The sequence below is a fragment of the Oncorhynchus mykiss genome, chromosome 22 (assembly GCF_013265735.2).
Source record: "Oncorhynchus mykiss isolate Arlee chromosome 22, USDA_OmykA_1.1, whole genome shotgun sequence".
Lineage (NCBI taxonomy): Eukaryota > Metazoa > Chordata > Actinopteri > Salmoniformes > Salmonidae > Oncorhynchus > Oncorhynchus mykiss.
In genome coordinates this window covers 25,851,998-25,867,828 of record NC_048586.1, presented here as the reverse complement: position 1 = coordinate 25,867,828, position 15,831 = coordinate 25,851,998, and the positions used below count along the sequence as shown (strand labels likewise).

The following is a 15,831-nucleotide window of genomic DNA, read 5'->3' as shown; positions in this document are numbered from 1 at the left end:
GGTCAGGATACTGTCTGGGAGGGGATCTGTCTGACCGAGGGATAACATTTCTGGTAGGGTACTGTACTACTCTTGTCTTGATCTTCGATCCTGACTGTACACAGGCCGGCCAATCACATGCTTCACTGTCCATTCAGATGTAATAGTTTTTTTTGCCAAGGTCTGGAGTCCAGCTGTAACATTGACCTGTCTATCTGTCACATAGACACAGCTCCCACTGATCTCTATCTTTGTTCAGTCACTGACTGGACCGTGATGGGATTTCTCCTTGAAAATTAATGGATATTTGAGAAGTTTAAGGACAAGGAGATGGTTCTTTAACAGTCTTTTTAGGTCATACTACACTCTCCCTCAATGGTGATAATCTGGTTGGATCATACATTTTCTACCCTACAGTACAATGACAAGGAAAGTGATGAGGAGGATAATGATGAAGACGCTGGTAAGGTTAATGGTAACCATGACAACACAGAACCAGAGGAAGAACCTAAACTGAATGGGGTTATGGAGCACGAGATTGGTCCAGGAGAGGGAGAAAGCCCCTTCCTGCCCCTTCGGTCTGAAGACAGTGGATTGGGCATCAGCGCCTCGCCGTCAGAGCTGCACCTCCTACCAGGGGCGGGCCTGGGCCCTGAGGAGGCAGGGATTGTGAAAGAGAGCGAGGGTGTGTGGAGGAAGGGGGGCAGTGTGGAGACCATAACCCAGTATCTGCAGGATATCCTGGCCTTCATCATCAGCAGGTAGAGAACAGTATCACATCAGGGAAACATAATAATCAACTCTAACAATCTTTATCTGTCTCTTTCTCTCGCTATACTGGATTCGCTAAATGTACAGTAGCCCTTATCCAGTTAGCTAAACACTAACTGCAACAAACACAAATGTGCATGTTTTCAGTTACAGTAGTATAAAGCACAGAATGTCTTCCACAATAACTGAACTAAATGTATGAAATAAGGAATAAGAGTACTCAATCTAGAGCCAAATATAAAATAAAGTTACGAGAATGCAACTGTTTGCTTAATATTACTCAGCTAGGTATCCCTAGGGAGAAATAGCCTTGAAGCTAACGCAAAGTAACTAACAGCTAACTCAATTATTAATCTTCTACAGAAACATGAAAACTATGTGATAAACATTTACCTTGTGTTAATAAACAAATGTACTTACAGACATTGTGTCATTCAAAGCTTATAAAGAAGGATGTTGAAGGATTGTAACTACTCACACTTGCACATCTTACACATTGCTTCACTTCTGAAACTGCTTCCTGTCACATGAAACAAACAGGTAAATTCTAGACTGCTGAACTTAAACTGCCACTATGGGGTGCTAAACAACTAACAGGTCCAGAACACTCCCTCTCTATCTCGCTGTCTACCTTGCTCTCTCTCCAACTCTCTTTCTCTCTCTGCCCTCCCACCTTCTCTCCCCTCCCAGGTACCTGCTCGTTCAGGTGGAGGATGTCAGGGGGCAGGAGGAGGCTGTACAATCCGACCCCGCTGCCCTCTCCCCTGGTCGGAAGTCCTCGTTCCGGGAGGGCCCTCAGATCACCACCACCCAGATCAAAGACAAGCTAGCCGAGCTCTTCACCCCCAACAAACACAAACCACGTGCCACCTCAGACCCCCCTGTCCCAGACCCCCCTACAGAGAGGAAGAAGGGGCGAAGGTGTGCGGGAGGAGGGGTGGACTGGGGGGCAGGGTACATGCCCCGGAGCAGAGCGGAGATTTCGGAGGAGTGTCGACAGGCGTTCACGGCAGCGTGCCACCTTCTGTTGGAGTCTACCACCTTCCCCCTGTACCTGAGTGAGGGGGAGAGCCATGGGCTCTATAATGACATGTTCAACCATACAGGTGAGGTCACTGTATGAACTTTTACCCAATAATAGTTGTTTAGCCATACCCGAATACGGCTTTACTAATAGGGTTGATTTGACTACTTTATGATGCGCCCTGATATACTTTCCTAATCGTTAAACATTTTGAATGTGAAGTCACCAACATGTTTTTTGTTTTTATCTTACAGTTGAAATCGGAAGTTTACATACACCTGAGTCAAATACATTTAAACACAGTTTTTCACAATTCCTGACATTTAATCCTAGTAAAAAATCCCTCTCTTAGGTCAGTTAGAATCACCACTTTATTTTAAGAATTTGAAATGTCAGAATAATAGTAGAGAGAATGATTTATTTCAGCTTTTATTTCTTTCATCCCATTCTCAGTGGGTCAGAAGTTTACATACACTCAATTAGTATTTGGTAACATTGCCTTTAAATTGTTTAACTTGGGTAAAATGTTTCAGGTAGCCCTCCATAACCTTCCCACAATAAGTTGGGTGAATTTTGGCCCATTCCTCCTGACAGAGCTGGTGTAACTGAGTCAGGTTGTAGGCCTCCTTGCTTGCACATGCTTTTTCAGTTCTGCCCACACATTTCCTATAGGATTAAGGTCAGGGCTTTGTGATGGCCACTCCAATATCTTGACTTTGTTGTCCTTAAGCCATTTTGCCACGACTTTGGAAGTACGCTTGGGGTCATTGTCCATTTGGAAGACCCATTTACGACCAAGCTTTAACTTCCTGACTGATGTCTTGAGATGTTGCTTCAATATATCCACATAATTTTACTTTCTCATGATGCCATCTAGTTTGTGAAGTGCACCAGTCCCTCCTGCAGCAAAGCACCCCCACAACATGATGCTGCCACTCCCGTGCTTCACAGTTGGAATGGTGATCTTTGGCTTGCAAGCCTCCCCTTTTTCCTCCGAACATAACAATGGTCATTATGGCCAAACAGTTCTATTTTTGTTTCATCAGACCAGAGGACATTTCTCCAAAAAGTACCATCTTTGTCCCCATGTGCAGTTGCAAACTGTAGTCTGGCTTTTTTATGGTGGTTTTGGAGCAGTGGATTCTTCCTTGCTGAGTGGCCTTTCAGGTTATGTCGATATAGAACTCGTTTTACTGTGGATATAGATACTTTTGTACCGGTTTCCTCCAGCATCTTCACAAGGTCCTTTGCAGTTGTTCTGGGATTGATTTGCACTTTTCGCACCAAAGTACGTTAATCTCTAGGAGACAGAATGCGTCTCTTTCCTGAGCGGTATGACGGCTGCGTGGTCCCATGGTGTTTATACTTGCACACTATTGTTTGTACAGATGAACGTAGTACCTTCAGGCATTTGGAAATTGCTCCCAAGGATGAACCAGACTTATGGAGGTCTACAACTTTTCTTCTGGGGTCTTGGCTGATTTCTTTTGATTTTCCCTTGATGTCAAGCAAAGAGGCACTGAGCTTGAAGGTAGGCCTTGAAATACATCCACAAGTTCACCTCCAATTGACTCAAATGATGTCAATTGGCCTATCAGAAGCTTCTAAAGCCATGACATCATTTTCTGGAATTTTCCAAGCTGTTTAAAGGCACAGTCAACTTTGTGTATGTAAACTTCTGACCCACTGGAATTGTGATACAGTGAATTCTGTGAAATAATCTGTCTGTTTTCAATTGTTGGAAAAATTACTTGTCATGCACAAAATAGATGTCCTAACCGACTTGCCAAAACTATAGTTTGTTAAGTGGTTGAAAAACTAGTTTTAATGACTCCAAACTAAGTGTATGTAAACCTCCGACTTAAACGGAATGTGTTTCTCTTCAGGCAGTGACGTAGACAGCCTGCCTGTGTGGCTGAGGTCCTTGATGACTCTGTGTTGCCTGTCGAGGGACTACCACGTGCAGCACACGGCCATGTCGTCTCTGCTGGAGCTCATCAACCACTCACGGTCCCTGGCCCTGGTCATTCAGGACAAGACCAGGCGCTACCAGGCCAGCGACGCTAACCCTCTCAGTGGGCGGCTGCAGATGGTCACTATGCCCCCCATCTACCCAGGTCTGCTAAGCACCATCGAGCAGGGCACAGACTTCTACCAGGTCAGGAAACAATTGTCTGCCATGGCAGGTGGCTTGTATTACTGCCACGTGAAGAGGGAACATATAAGGGGGCCTTGCTGGTCCGACGTGTTACTATATGATATGATGAAATATGTCAATTTCCTTACTGAAGATGACATCTGTAAAACTCACTTGTACAACAGCATCATCACCTTTTATGTCCACTGCCTATTACCTCACCAGATCAAGAATGTTCGTCATATGATGCTGCTGCCTTCAGTTGATCCAAATGAACACCAATCATCCTCACCTCTAACCTTAGAACTCTGTGACCCCATGCAGCGGGTGGCCCAGGTGCTGTGGTGTCAGCTGGACATGGAGCGTCGAGAGCAGCACACCTCCTGTGTAGAGCTCTTCTATCGGCTCCACTGCCTGGCCCCCTCCGCATCCATCTGTGAGGACATCATCTGCCAGGCTTTATTGCACAGAGACAAGGTACAGAGCACACAAGATTTTACTGTACTATCAAGACAAACTGTGCACTACACGCCTACAGCAAAGATCCATCCTATACCGCTATAGCAGGGGTCGGCAAAAGGCAGCCCACGGGCCAAAACCCGCCCACAAGTGAATTGTTTAGGCCCTCCAAAGTTTTTTGTTAAACAAATAATATATATGTTTTGGTAAGATACTGTAAAATATCCTGGAATTCATCTAAAAATGTGTTTAATTTAGGAAATATTTTCCCAATAGAGTTTTCCCGGTGTTTTACAAATGTTCCATCCCGGGGATAAATCAGTTTTCTTCCAGGTAATCTGGTATTTCCTGCCAAAACCGGAAGTGCCATTCTAAAGCATATAAATATGTCTGGATTTCATTCAAGCTTTGATCAGCATGAAAATTCAAGCCTGAGCCTGATGAGTCATACACTAAAGACATTTTATGTACCCTACATTAGACATTTTATGAGCCCAAAGAAGCCCAAATTATTGTGCCGTCATCCAATACATAGCCCATGGTGCTTAGTCTAGCTTTTCCCGGGACTCCGAGCTAAGGAGTGTTTTTTTTAAGGAGAGGCCAGCAGAGCGCAGGTGCGTATTGAGCAGGAGCAATAAGTTATAACTGTATGCATAACCTTTCATTCATGAGCTAAATATAAGGCTTCATGAATTTATTACCTGAAAGAGGTAGGCTAGGACATCTATATATTTATCTTTCTATCGTGAACAGGAATATCTATTTTGTATTTTGATTGGAATTGAAGGAGAGAGAAAACGACAGAGAGTGCTCAAGGGCGCTCTGATTTAAAGCAATTATATTAGAGTGTTAGGCTGTTTTAAAACTCTGCAGATGCAAATATCCCAAAATTATCTTTAGGCTACAATTAAAAAGTAAGGTGACCCCTTGGTGATGTGTAAATGAGTCCTTATATTATATACTGTAGCATAGGCTTTGCTGTAGCAAATGTAGGCTTGTCACAAGAAAATAAGTTACTATGAGAAGATGATACATGTTTTGTGAACTGCGCTCCATAGCTTAATGAGATGCACTGTCTGTCCCCACCCTGAGCGTTGATGATCGATAATGCAGATGATTATTTTCATTAATTTAACTTTATTTAAAAATACAAAATAAAATACAAAATATAGAACATTAACACACATCACGACGAGAGACACCACAACACTACCTAAGACAACAACATGGCATTGTAGCAACACAACATGGCAACAACATGGTAGCAACACGACATGGCAGCAACATGGTAGCAACACAACATGGCAACAACATGGTAGCAACATGGTAGCAACACGGTAGCAACACAACATGACAACAACACGGTAGCAACACAACATGACAACAACATGGTAGCAACACAACATGACAACAACATGGCAACAACATGGTAGCAACACAACATGGCAACAACATGGTAGCAACACAACATGGCAACAACATGGTAGCAACACAACATGGCAGCAACATGGTAGCAACACAACATGGCAACAACATGGTAGCAACACAACATAGCAGCAACATGGTAATAACGCAACATGGCAGCAGCACGTAGGGTATAATTTACCAGTTTCTCGCAGTTATTTATTCTTTGAAAAGGTAACCCGGTTCCCGCTATTCAACCCTAGTTCCCAAGATTCCCCCTCCCCCAAAAAAGAGAGACGTGATCAATGTAATCAAGGTGTGAAATAAAATCTCATTTTGGGAACTAGGGTTGAATAGATTTTCAAATACAATCTCATTTTGGGCTCTGTTGTGGTCAATTTGTAGTGTATCATTTAGAATTTTGTTCCGGCCCCCCAACCATCCACTCCGACAGAAATCGAGTTGCCTACCCCTGCCCTACAGGATCCCTAACATATTTAAACAAGGCCCTGTAACTAAGAAACCCAGTTTTACACATATCCACCTTACATTGACTAGGAACAAATACACGAAGCCATGCTCATATGATATGACTAAGAGCAAGTTATCCTGTGTGTTTAACTAACATGTAAATGATGTGTGTGTCCCTCAGGCTGTACGGTTGGAGGCCCTACACAGGTTCTCAGTGCTGTGGCACCTGACCAGGGACATCCAGTCAAACCGGACCATGTCTATGAACCGCTCATTTGACCGGTGAGTACAGAGCTGAAGTGCGGTCAGTGGTTTACTACAACATCACTCTTTACTACAATGGTGAACCTGTTCTCCTTTTCCTCAGATTGCGGAGATGGGATGTGTATCTATCTCCTTATCTCTCTCTCCTCTCTCTCTCTCTCTCTCTCTCTCTCTGGTCACCATTTAAGATTGTGCGTGTGTCTCTCAGCTCTCTATGACTGACTGTGTATCTCTGTCCCAGGTCTCTGTGTGTGGTGGTGGACTGTCTGAACAGCCCAGATGGTTCTGTGAGTGCTGCAGCCCAGTGCTGGCTGGTCAGGGCTCTCTCCATGCAGGACGTGGTCCGCATCCTGGAGCCTGTTCTGCTGCTGCTGCTCCACCCCTCCACCCAGCGCTGCACCATCCAGAGTGTCAAACAGAACCTCACCGCAGGTATGTGTGTGTTTTGATGGGTGAAGTGGAGATTGTTGGAGTGATTAGGGATGTTGCTCTCCTAGTGTGTTTGTTTGTTTGTGTGTGTGTGTGTGTTTTGATATGCTCAGAAATATCTTTCTCTCTGTAGGTATTCTGAAAGATTTAAAGAGCAGAATTCAAAGCACTACCAACGGTTACGCGAACGCCATAACAACCAGCACCCAAACAGATGAAGGTACACTGGGTCACATGATCCTGGTGGACCGGGAGGCCCTGTGGGGGGAGCTAGAACATGACCCGGAGACAACCCAACCGCCGGCCGACTCCACGGGGGTGTCTCGCAGCGATAGCGAAGCTACAGAGGAAGAAGACGAACCGGAGGAAGTGGAGGAGGAGGAGAGTGTACACACCGAGTCGAGCGGCGTCCAGGTCTCCACTGAGAACTCTAGCTCTGGCTCCGCCCCTTACGGTAGTAGTGTAGAAGAAGGAAGCATGGTCAACGGCCTGAGGAGGATGGAATCGGAACACACGCAGGCATCCGATTCGCTGTCGAGCGAGGAGGAGGAGGACTTGGAGCTTGAAGCCATGGCTCGGTCACGTCTCCTCAAACAGGAGCGTGAGAAGCGGGAAGCCATCGACTCTATGTTCCGCCATGTTCTGCTGTACTCTGTGGCCGGCGGCTGGCCCCGTCTGCTCCACGGCCTGGCCCTGCTGGACAGCCTGTTGAGGAGCAGTGCCCAGCAGCCTCTAGTGAATGCCCTCTCCTCCACCTCCCTGGACACCAGCTCAGCTGCACACCTCAATCTGGTCTCCAACCTGCTCCAGCGCCACCAGCAGGCCCAGGACGGAAGAGGCTTCTACGGACGCCTACTCTCGCCCTCCAGTCCCCTCTCCCTGCTCATCGAGCTGATGGTGTCCCTGTGCCTGAAGTTCCTGCGCTCCCACTACCCATCCTACCTCACTCTGGACCCCAGGGAGCTGCAGGGGAACAGGGAGGTCCAGGTGAAGAGCGTGGGGGTGCTGACCCGCCTGGTGACCCAGCTGGGGATCGTGGCGCGGGGCCAGGGAGACACCTCCACGCAGGGGGAGGCTGGCGTCAGCCCAGAGCCCATCTGTAAGCTGCTGGCCAGGTGTAAGGTGCAGCAGTACGCCCTCCTCACCCTCTCAGCCTCCATGTACATTAGCCAGAGAGGAACGGAGAAGGGCTCTGCCATGGGGGGTGTAGATCTGTTAGATGAACAGGTGGGTCTGTCTGAGGAGAGCCTGGTGAATCTGGGAGGGGGAGGGGGACAAGAGCAGTACCCCTTACAGATGGAGCTGCTCAAGCTCCTACAGGCCCTCATCGTCCTGGAGTACCACGTGTGGCCAGGGGAGTCTGGTTCGACCCTGCACTCCGATGAGCCCCGTGACTCCCCTGCCTCCTCAGCACTAGCACGGGAATGGCAGACAGCGGTTCTGTTCCAACAGTCCATCAAGGCAGCTCAGTACGTCCAAACCCAGCCCATCACAGCCCAGGGGATGTTTTGTCTGCTGCAGCCCGGGCTTTGCAGCCGCAGTACGGCTATGCCATGCACCCCCACTGGGTGGCGCTGCTTTGCTCGTCTCTGCCCTACCTGGGGCGCTCGCTGGGCATCATCGTGGCTCCTCTCATCACTCAGATGTGCAGGAACCTGGACGAGCTGGTCAAACAGTACGATCACGACGGGGGGAAGGCTACACAGAGTCTGATTGGCAGGAAGGAGAACATCGCTCCTGATTATCCTCTCACCCTACTGGAGGGACTGACCACACTCACTCACCACTGTCTACTGGACAACAAGAAGGTGAGGCACACTCACACATATCCATGCAGTCTGCTGGTTTGGCTACATGTAGGTGGATTACTGTGCCACACACTTAGAGACACAGAGTTGAATGCAGAAAACTTTTAAATGTTTCTCTCCCGCCCTCTCAGTCCCTGGTGGCTTGTGACCCTGCAGACGTCCGGAACGCCCGCAACGCTGTGATTGAGGAGCTGCCGCACATGCTCAGTAGCATGGCTCTGCTGTGGGGTGTGGTCAAGAGGGAGGAGTCCCAGAGTAGGGGCTCGGACTATTCCCAGACCGCCAGACACACCTCTACTTCTGTCTACTTCAGGAGCTCCAAGGTATGTATGTGTGTGTTTGTGTGTGTGTGCATTCTTATGGACACTAGTGCTATGATATGTTTTGCATGTGCATTTGTGTGTCACTCTCTGATGGTACTACTCATTGTGTGTGTGTGTAGACCCTGAGACAGCGTGTGTTGGAGTTCCTGACTCCTCTGACGGGGCAGTACGGGGTGCAGCTAATGGCCTCAGTGGGAGCTGTGTGGAGCAGCCGGAGGAACAGGAGGAGACACACCAAAAACAAAGTGAGTGCTTTAAAACATCATTATTTATTTAGCAATAAGCGGGTGGGACATGTAGGCTACACACACACACATACACTACATGGCTAAAAGTATGTGGACACCTGCTCATCAAACATCGCATTCCAAAATCATGGGCATTAATATGGAGTTGGTCACCGCTTTGCCGCTATAACAGCCTTCACTCTTCTGGGAAGGCTTTCCACTAGATGTTGGAACATTGCTGCGGAGACTTGCTTCAATTCAGCCACAAGAGCATTGGTGAGGTCGTCACTGATGTTGGGCGATTAGGCCTGGCTCGCAGTCGGCGTTCCAATTCATCCCAAAGATGTTCGATGGGGTTGAGGTCAGGGCTCTGTGCAGGCCAGTCAAATTCTTCCACACCGATCTCGACAAACCATTTCTGTATAAACTTTGCTTTGTGCACAGGGGCATTGTCATGCTGAAACAGGAAAGGGCCTTCCCCAAACTGTTGCCACAAAGTTGGAAGCACAGAATTGTCTAGAGTGTAATTGGATTTTGTAGCGTTAAGATTTCCCTTCACTGGAACTAAGGGGTCTAGCCTGAACCAAGAAAAACCGCCCTAGACTTTACACCAATGCATTCAGGAAGGTAGAGTTCCCCTGGATCCGCCAAACCCACATTCTTCCGTTTGCCACATGGTGAAGCGTGATTCATCACTCAGAGAATGCTTTTCCCCTGCTCCAGAGTCCACTGGCGGCAAGCTGACTCTTGGCATTGCACATGATGATCTTAGGCTTGTGTGCGGCTGCTCGGCCATGGAAACCCATTTAATTAAGCTCCCACCGAACAGTTCTTGTGCTGACGTTACTTCCAGTGGCAGTTTGGTACTTGGTAGTGAGTGTTGCAAATGACGACAGACAATTTTTTTTCTTCAGCACTCGGCGGTCCCGTCCTGTGAGCTTGTGTGGACTTCTCGGCAGAGCCGTTGTTGCTCAAAGACATTTCCACTTCACAATAACAATACTTACAGTTGACCAGGTCAGCTCTAGTAGAGCAGAAATTGAACGAACGGACTTGCTGGAAAGGTTGCATCCTATGACGGACATTGAAATTCACTGAGCTTTTCAGTAAGGCCATTCTACTGTCAATGTTTCTATTTGGAGATTGCATGGCTGTGTGCTCGATTTTGAAATTTCAGAATCCACTAATTTGAAGGGGTGTCCACATATTTTTGTACATATAGTGTACATTCCATCACGCACCCCGGTTTACATGACAACAAGAAGGTGACACACATAGTCATTCCTCTCTCTCTCCCTCTCACTCTCTCTCCCTCCTTCTCCCCCCCCTCTATCTCAATCTAGATCTTACCTGTGGCCAGTGAGTCTCGTCTGACCATCGTGGATCTGGTGAAGTCCCTGGGCACTCTCAGTACAGAACATATCCTGCAAATGGTCAAAGAGGTGGTGAAAAAACCCCACCAGATCAAACGAGACCAGGTACATACACCTAAACATTTGACTGTTTAACCCAGAGATAAATGACACGGTGGTAATGTGAAGGTCATAGTTGATGCAAGTCCCTTTTGTTTCCTTCCTCTGTGTGGCAGAAGTCCACCCTGGTAGACATCCCCATGCTACAGTTCAGCTATGCCTACATTCAGAGGTAACAAACTACAACAACAACACAGAGATTCACAGTGTCATGTAGTTAGTAATACACTTTAGTTCTTGCCTATATGCGATAGCATTTAAAAGTGTTTCACCTTCCTCCTCTCCCTGTGTGTGGTAGTATTCCGGCACAGGCGCTCCAGGAGAACATGGCGCCCCTCCTCACTCTTCTCAGAGAGTCTGTGCAGCTCAACCTGGCCCCGCCCGGACACTTCCTGCTGCTGGGGTGAGTCAGCAACTTCCTGTCTGTCTGACACATGTACTGTTATTTGTTGTCCAATGTCCATAAACCGTTATCAGCAGTGGTGGGAAAAGTACCCAACTGTCATACTTGAGTAAAAGTAAAGATACCTTCAAGTAAAAGTGAAAGTCATTCAGTAAAATATTACTTGAGTAAAAGTATTTGGTTAAATAAATTCAGCAAAAAAATAAATGTCCCTTTTTCAGGACCCTGTCTTTCAAAGATAATTCATAAAAAATATCCAAGTAACTTCACAGATCTTAATTATAAAGGGTTTAAACACTTTTTCCCATGCTTTTCAATGAACCATAAACAATTAATGAACATGCACCTATGGAACGGTCATTAAGACACTAACAGCTTACAGACGGTAGACAATTAAGGTCACAGTTATGAAAACTTAGGACACTAAAGAGACCTTTCTACTGACTCTGAAAAACACCAAAATAAAGATGACCAGGGTCCCTGCTCATCTGCGTGAATGTGCCTTAGGCATGCTGCAAGGAGGCATGAGGACTGCAGGGCAATAAATTGCAATGTCCATACTGTGAGATGCCTAAGACAGGACGGACAGCTCCTTGTCCTCGCAGTGGCAGACCACGTGTAACAACAACTGCACAGGATCGGTACATCCAAACATCACACCTGCGGGACAGGTACAGAATTGCAACAACAACTGCCCGAGTTACAACGGGAACGCACCATCTCTCCATCAGTGCTCAGACTGTCCTCAATAGGCTGAGAGAGGCTGGACTGAGGGCTTGTAGGCCTGTTGTAAGTAGGGTTCCTCACCAGACATCACCGGCAACAACGTCGCTTATGGGCACAAACCCACCATCGCTGGACCGGACAGGACTGGCAAAAAGTGCTCTTCACTGACGAGTCGCGGTTTTGTCTCACATGGGGTGATGGTCGGATTCTCGTTTATCGTCGAAGGAATGAGTGTTACACCGAGGCCTGTACTCTGGAGCGAGATCGATTTGGAGGTGGAGGGTCCATCATGGTCTGAGGCGGTGTGTCACAGCATCATCGGACTGCGCTTGTTGTCATTGCAGGCAATCTCAATGCTGTGCATTACAGGGAAGACATCGTCCTCCCTCATGTGGTACCCTTCTTGCAGGCTCATCCTGACATGACCCTCCAGCATGACAATTCCACCAGCCATACTGCTTGTTCTGTGCGTGATTTCCTCCAGTGTTCTGCCATGGCCAGCGAAGAGCCCAGATCTCAATCCCATTGAGCACATCTGGGACCTGTTGGATCGGAGGGTGAGGGCTAGGGCCATTCCCCCCAGAAATGTCCGGGAACTTGTAGGTGCCTTGGTGGACGAGTGGGGTATAATCTCACAGCATGAACTGGCAAATCTGGTGCAGTCCATGAGAAGGAGGTGCACTGCAGCTGGTGGCCACACCAGATACTGACTGTTACTTTTGATTTTGAACCCCCCCCCCCTTTGTTCAGGGACACATTATTCCATTTCTGTTAGTCACATGTCTGTGGAACTTGTTCAGTTTATGTCTCAGTTGTTGAATCTTATGTTCATACAAATATTTACACATGTTAAGTTTGCTGAAAATAAACGCAGTTGACAGTGAGAGGACGTTTCTTTTTTTGCTGAGTTTATACTTAAGTATCAAATGGAAAAGTAATTGCTAAAATATACTTAATATACTTAATATACTTAAGTTAAAGTATAAATCATACTATAAATCATAGTTTGTATGGGTATAGTACAGATACCCATACAAACTACTTAAGTAGTACTTACAATTATTTTTACAGAAGTACTTTACACCACTGGTTATCAGTCATTCATCTCTGGTCATACTGATTTATTACTATAGATATTGTTCCTAGCATAACACTCCCTGTTGGAAACAATGTTTCTCCTATATGTTTTTAGCAAACATAAGTAGAACGTCACACATCTCTCAGATGTGCTTTGGTTTGATACTGTATCATAATCAATAAGATATTATTGCACTCTGGTCTACCAATCTATAATTGTACTGTTATTTTAATTCTCTCCTACCACAGAATCCTCAATGACTTTGTAAACCGGCTCCCCAACCTAGACAATAAGAAGTACACTAGGGATATGCAGGTAAGACATAGGTCACAGTATCACCATCCTGGCTTCAGCCTAATTTTCACCTTTCTCTTCCGCATCATCCGTGAGGTCTGTCCTCACGGATTCAGAAACCCCACTTTGCACACCTGTGCGAAAGGGAGCGGACATTTGATTGAAGTGAAAGGTGTAAATTAGGCTTCAGTGTGAGATTGAAAGGGTACAGTGTGAGATGCATGATGATGGTGGTAATGATGGTGATGCCATGTAGGAGGTGACCCAGAAGATCCTAGAGGCTGTGGGCGGGGTGGCGGGGTCGTCTCTGGAGCAGACCAGCTGGCTCAGCCGTAACCTGGAGGTCAAGAACCAGCCTCAGGTGTGTCCTGAGACAGAGGAGCCATCCGACGAGCTGGACCTGGACCTCTATGGTAACCATGGATACCACACACCCACTCACCTGTAGTCATCCCTGGTTTCTACCAAGTACAGACTCAAGTCTAGTTTACACCTTGGGGTCTGATTGGTCCGCTCTAAAGAAATGATGCAATATCAAATGTCCACTCCTGTCTCTATATGTCCACACTTTTCCAAGAAGGTGCGGACTGGAGCGGACATTCAATTGACCTTTGATTGAAGCAGAAGATTAGGCTTCAAACTGGCTCAGAGATGCTCACATCCTAAACCCTCAGGGCATGACACTCCTCTGTAACTGTGGCAACCAAACTCTGACCCCCTTATGCACGTTCCACATTAGCTGAGATAGGGCCCACCTCAACCAACGGTCTCCTTTCCTCTCTTCTCTCCTCATTGTTTTGTTTTTTTAATTGAACCTTTTCTGTCCTCATCTCTCTTCAGGTCTACATTAGAGTGGACTGAGAGAGTCCACAGACCCATACTGTAACCATGGAAATACAGCACTTCCCCTCTTAGTCCCTCAGTGTAGTGATCGAGGGAGGAAGAAGGACACTTCTCCCAAAAGTGCATTGGGAGAAGTACTTCTCTCCTCTGCTGTTACCATGGCAACCAGACTAGTTCCTCCAGTGACGTAAGAGCACTGCAGCTTCACTGGCATCGGTACTTCATGGGTAGACTCAGGATGTGGTCTAAAGTATGAGATAGAGTTCCTTCCTGATACCCTGAGAAGGTTAAGCCTTGGGTCTGTCCTCGGCACGCACTAAAGAAGAAAGTCATAAATATTTATGAGTAACAACACTTCTGTCCCCATCTCCTTCTTTCCCTTTCTCCTCAATTGTCTTCTCTTCTCCAGACTCTGAGGCTCAGGCCAGCACCATGGTCTCTTCCTCAGCCCCTTCTGTGTACAGTGTGCAAGCCCTAGTGCTATTGGCAGAGGTAAGTATGTTTGTGTGCAACTATGGTTTTCACGCCTATGTATGTGTTTCTGTATATGACAGACCCTCCTCCTCTGCAGGTTCTAGCCCCTCTCCTGGACATGGTGTATCGCAGTGATGAGAAGGAGAAAGCCGTCCCTCTCATCTCTCGCCTCATGTACTACGTCTTCCCCTACCTGAAGAACCACAGTGCCTACAACATGCCCAGTTTTGGTGCAGGTGCCCAGCTTCTGAGCAATCTGAGTGGGTACGCCTACACCAAGAGGGCCTGGAGGAAAGAGGCCTTCGAACTCTACATGGACCCCCTCTTCTTCACCATGGACGTCTCCTGCACCCCCCAGTAAGATTGGATTTGTGTGTGCGTGTGTACATTACATGTACATTACATGTAAATATTGACATTATTATCATCAGATCAAGAAATTGACTGTTTGACCTGTTTCTATAGCTGGAGGTCTATCATCGACCACCTGCTGACCCATGAGAAGACCATGTTCAAAGACCTCATGAGTAAGTAGAGCCACCCAACCCTGTGTGTGTGTGTGTGTGTGTACGCACGTGCGTGTTAACTTTGTGTGTGTATTGCAGGCATGCAGAGCAGTTCTCTGAAGCTGTTTCCCAGTGTAGAGCAGAAGCCCATGTTACTGAAGCGTCAGGCCTTTGCTATGTTCAGTGGAGAGTTAGACCAGTACCACCTCTACCTGCCCCTCATCCAAGGTGGGTGTGCTTTTTGTGTATTTAGGCATTTCTTTGTGTGTGTGACTGAATGCTTTGCATGAACATTGCTGCTGTGTGTCTGAGTGTGTAGAGAATGTGAGTGTGTGTGTGTGTGTGTGTGTGAAATGTTATACGGTCAATATGATTAGGGATGGGCATTTTAAATGATTTCAGTATTCTAATATCTTTATTTTTTCAGATTTCCGGACAGTCCAAATACATGTACAATTTTGTTAACTTGACAAAAATAAATTAATTAAGACTTGCTCGTGCAACTCGATAGAGCCGGTTTGCTGTGCTCTGCTTGTTTCAGCAGAAGGGTAGGGCGAGAGAGGAGCAGGGGCCAGTGTGTGTGACAGCAGAGATCTGTATATAATGACGAGATGCTCATGCTCGTTGTCCCAAAGGTGGGCGACCAAGCTTAGGTCCAAAATAAGCCCATAGAAACGCATTGGGCTTATTTTGGACAGATTTCAGCGGGTGTGTTCCAAACCGACTTGCACTAGTTTGA

The 15,831-nt window shown here is 46.8% G+C and overlaps 1 protein-coding gene across 1 annotated transcript in view; it reads left to right on the top strand.

The window, feature by feature from the left end:
- Positions 1–15,831, top strand: part of LOC110501633 (protein dopey-2) — a 46,670-nt gene that overhangs the window by 23,337 nt on the left and 7,502 nt on the right. Inside the window, 19 exon segments of the mRNA XM_021579331.2 lie at positions 397–740; positions 1,441–1,856; positions 3,661–3,932; positions 4,236–4,388; positions 6,427–6,527; positions 6,751–6,941; positions 7,072–8,442; positions 8,445–8,746; positions 8,878–9,069; positions 9,189–9,314; positions 10,640–10,774; positions 10,885–10,940; positions 11,067–11,171; positions 13,224–13,290; positions 13,526–13,682; positions 14,522–14,604; positions 14,684–14,943; positions 15,052–15,113; positions 15,192–15,320. Coding sequence (XP_021435006.2) covers positions 397–740; positions 1,441–1,856; positions 3,661–3,932; positions 4,236–4,388; positions 6,427–6,527; positions 6,751–6,941; positions 7,072–8,442; positions 8,445–8,746; positions 8,878–9,069; positions 9,189–9,314; positions 10,640–10,774; positions 10,885–10,940; positions 11,067–11,171; positions 13,224–13,290; positions 13,526–13,682; positions 14,522–14,604; positions 14,684–14,943; positions 15,052–15,113; positions 15,192–15,320 — 4,522 coding nt within the window.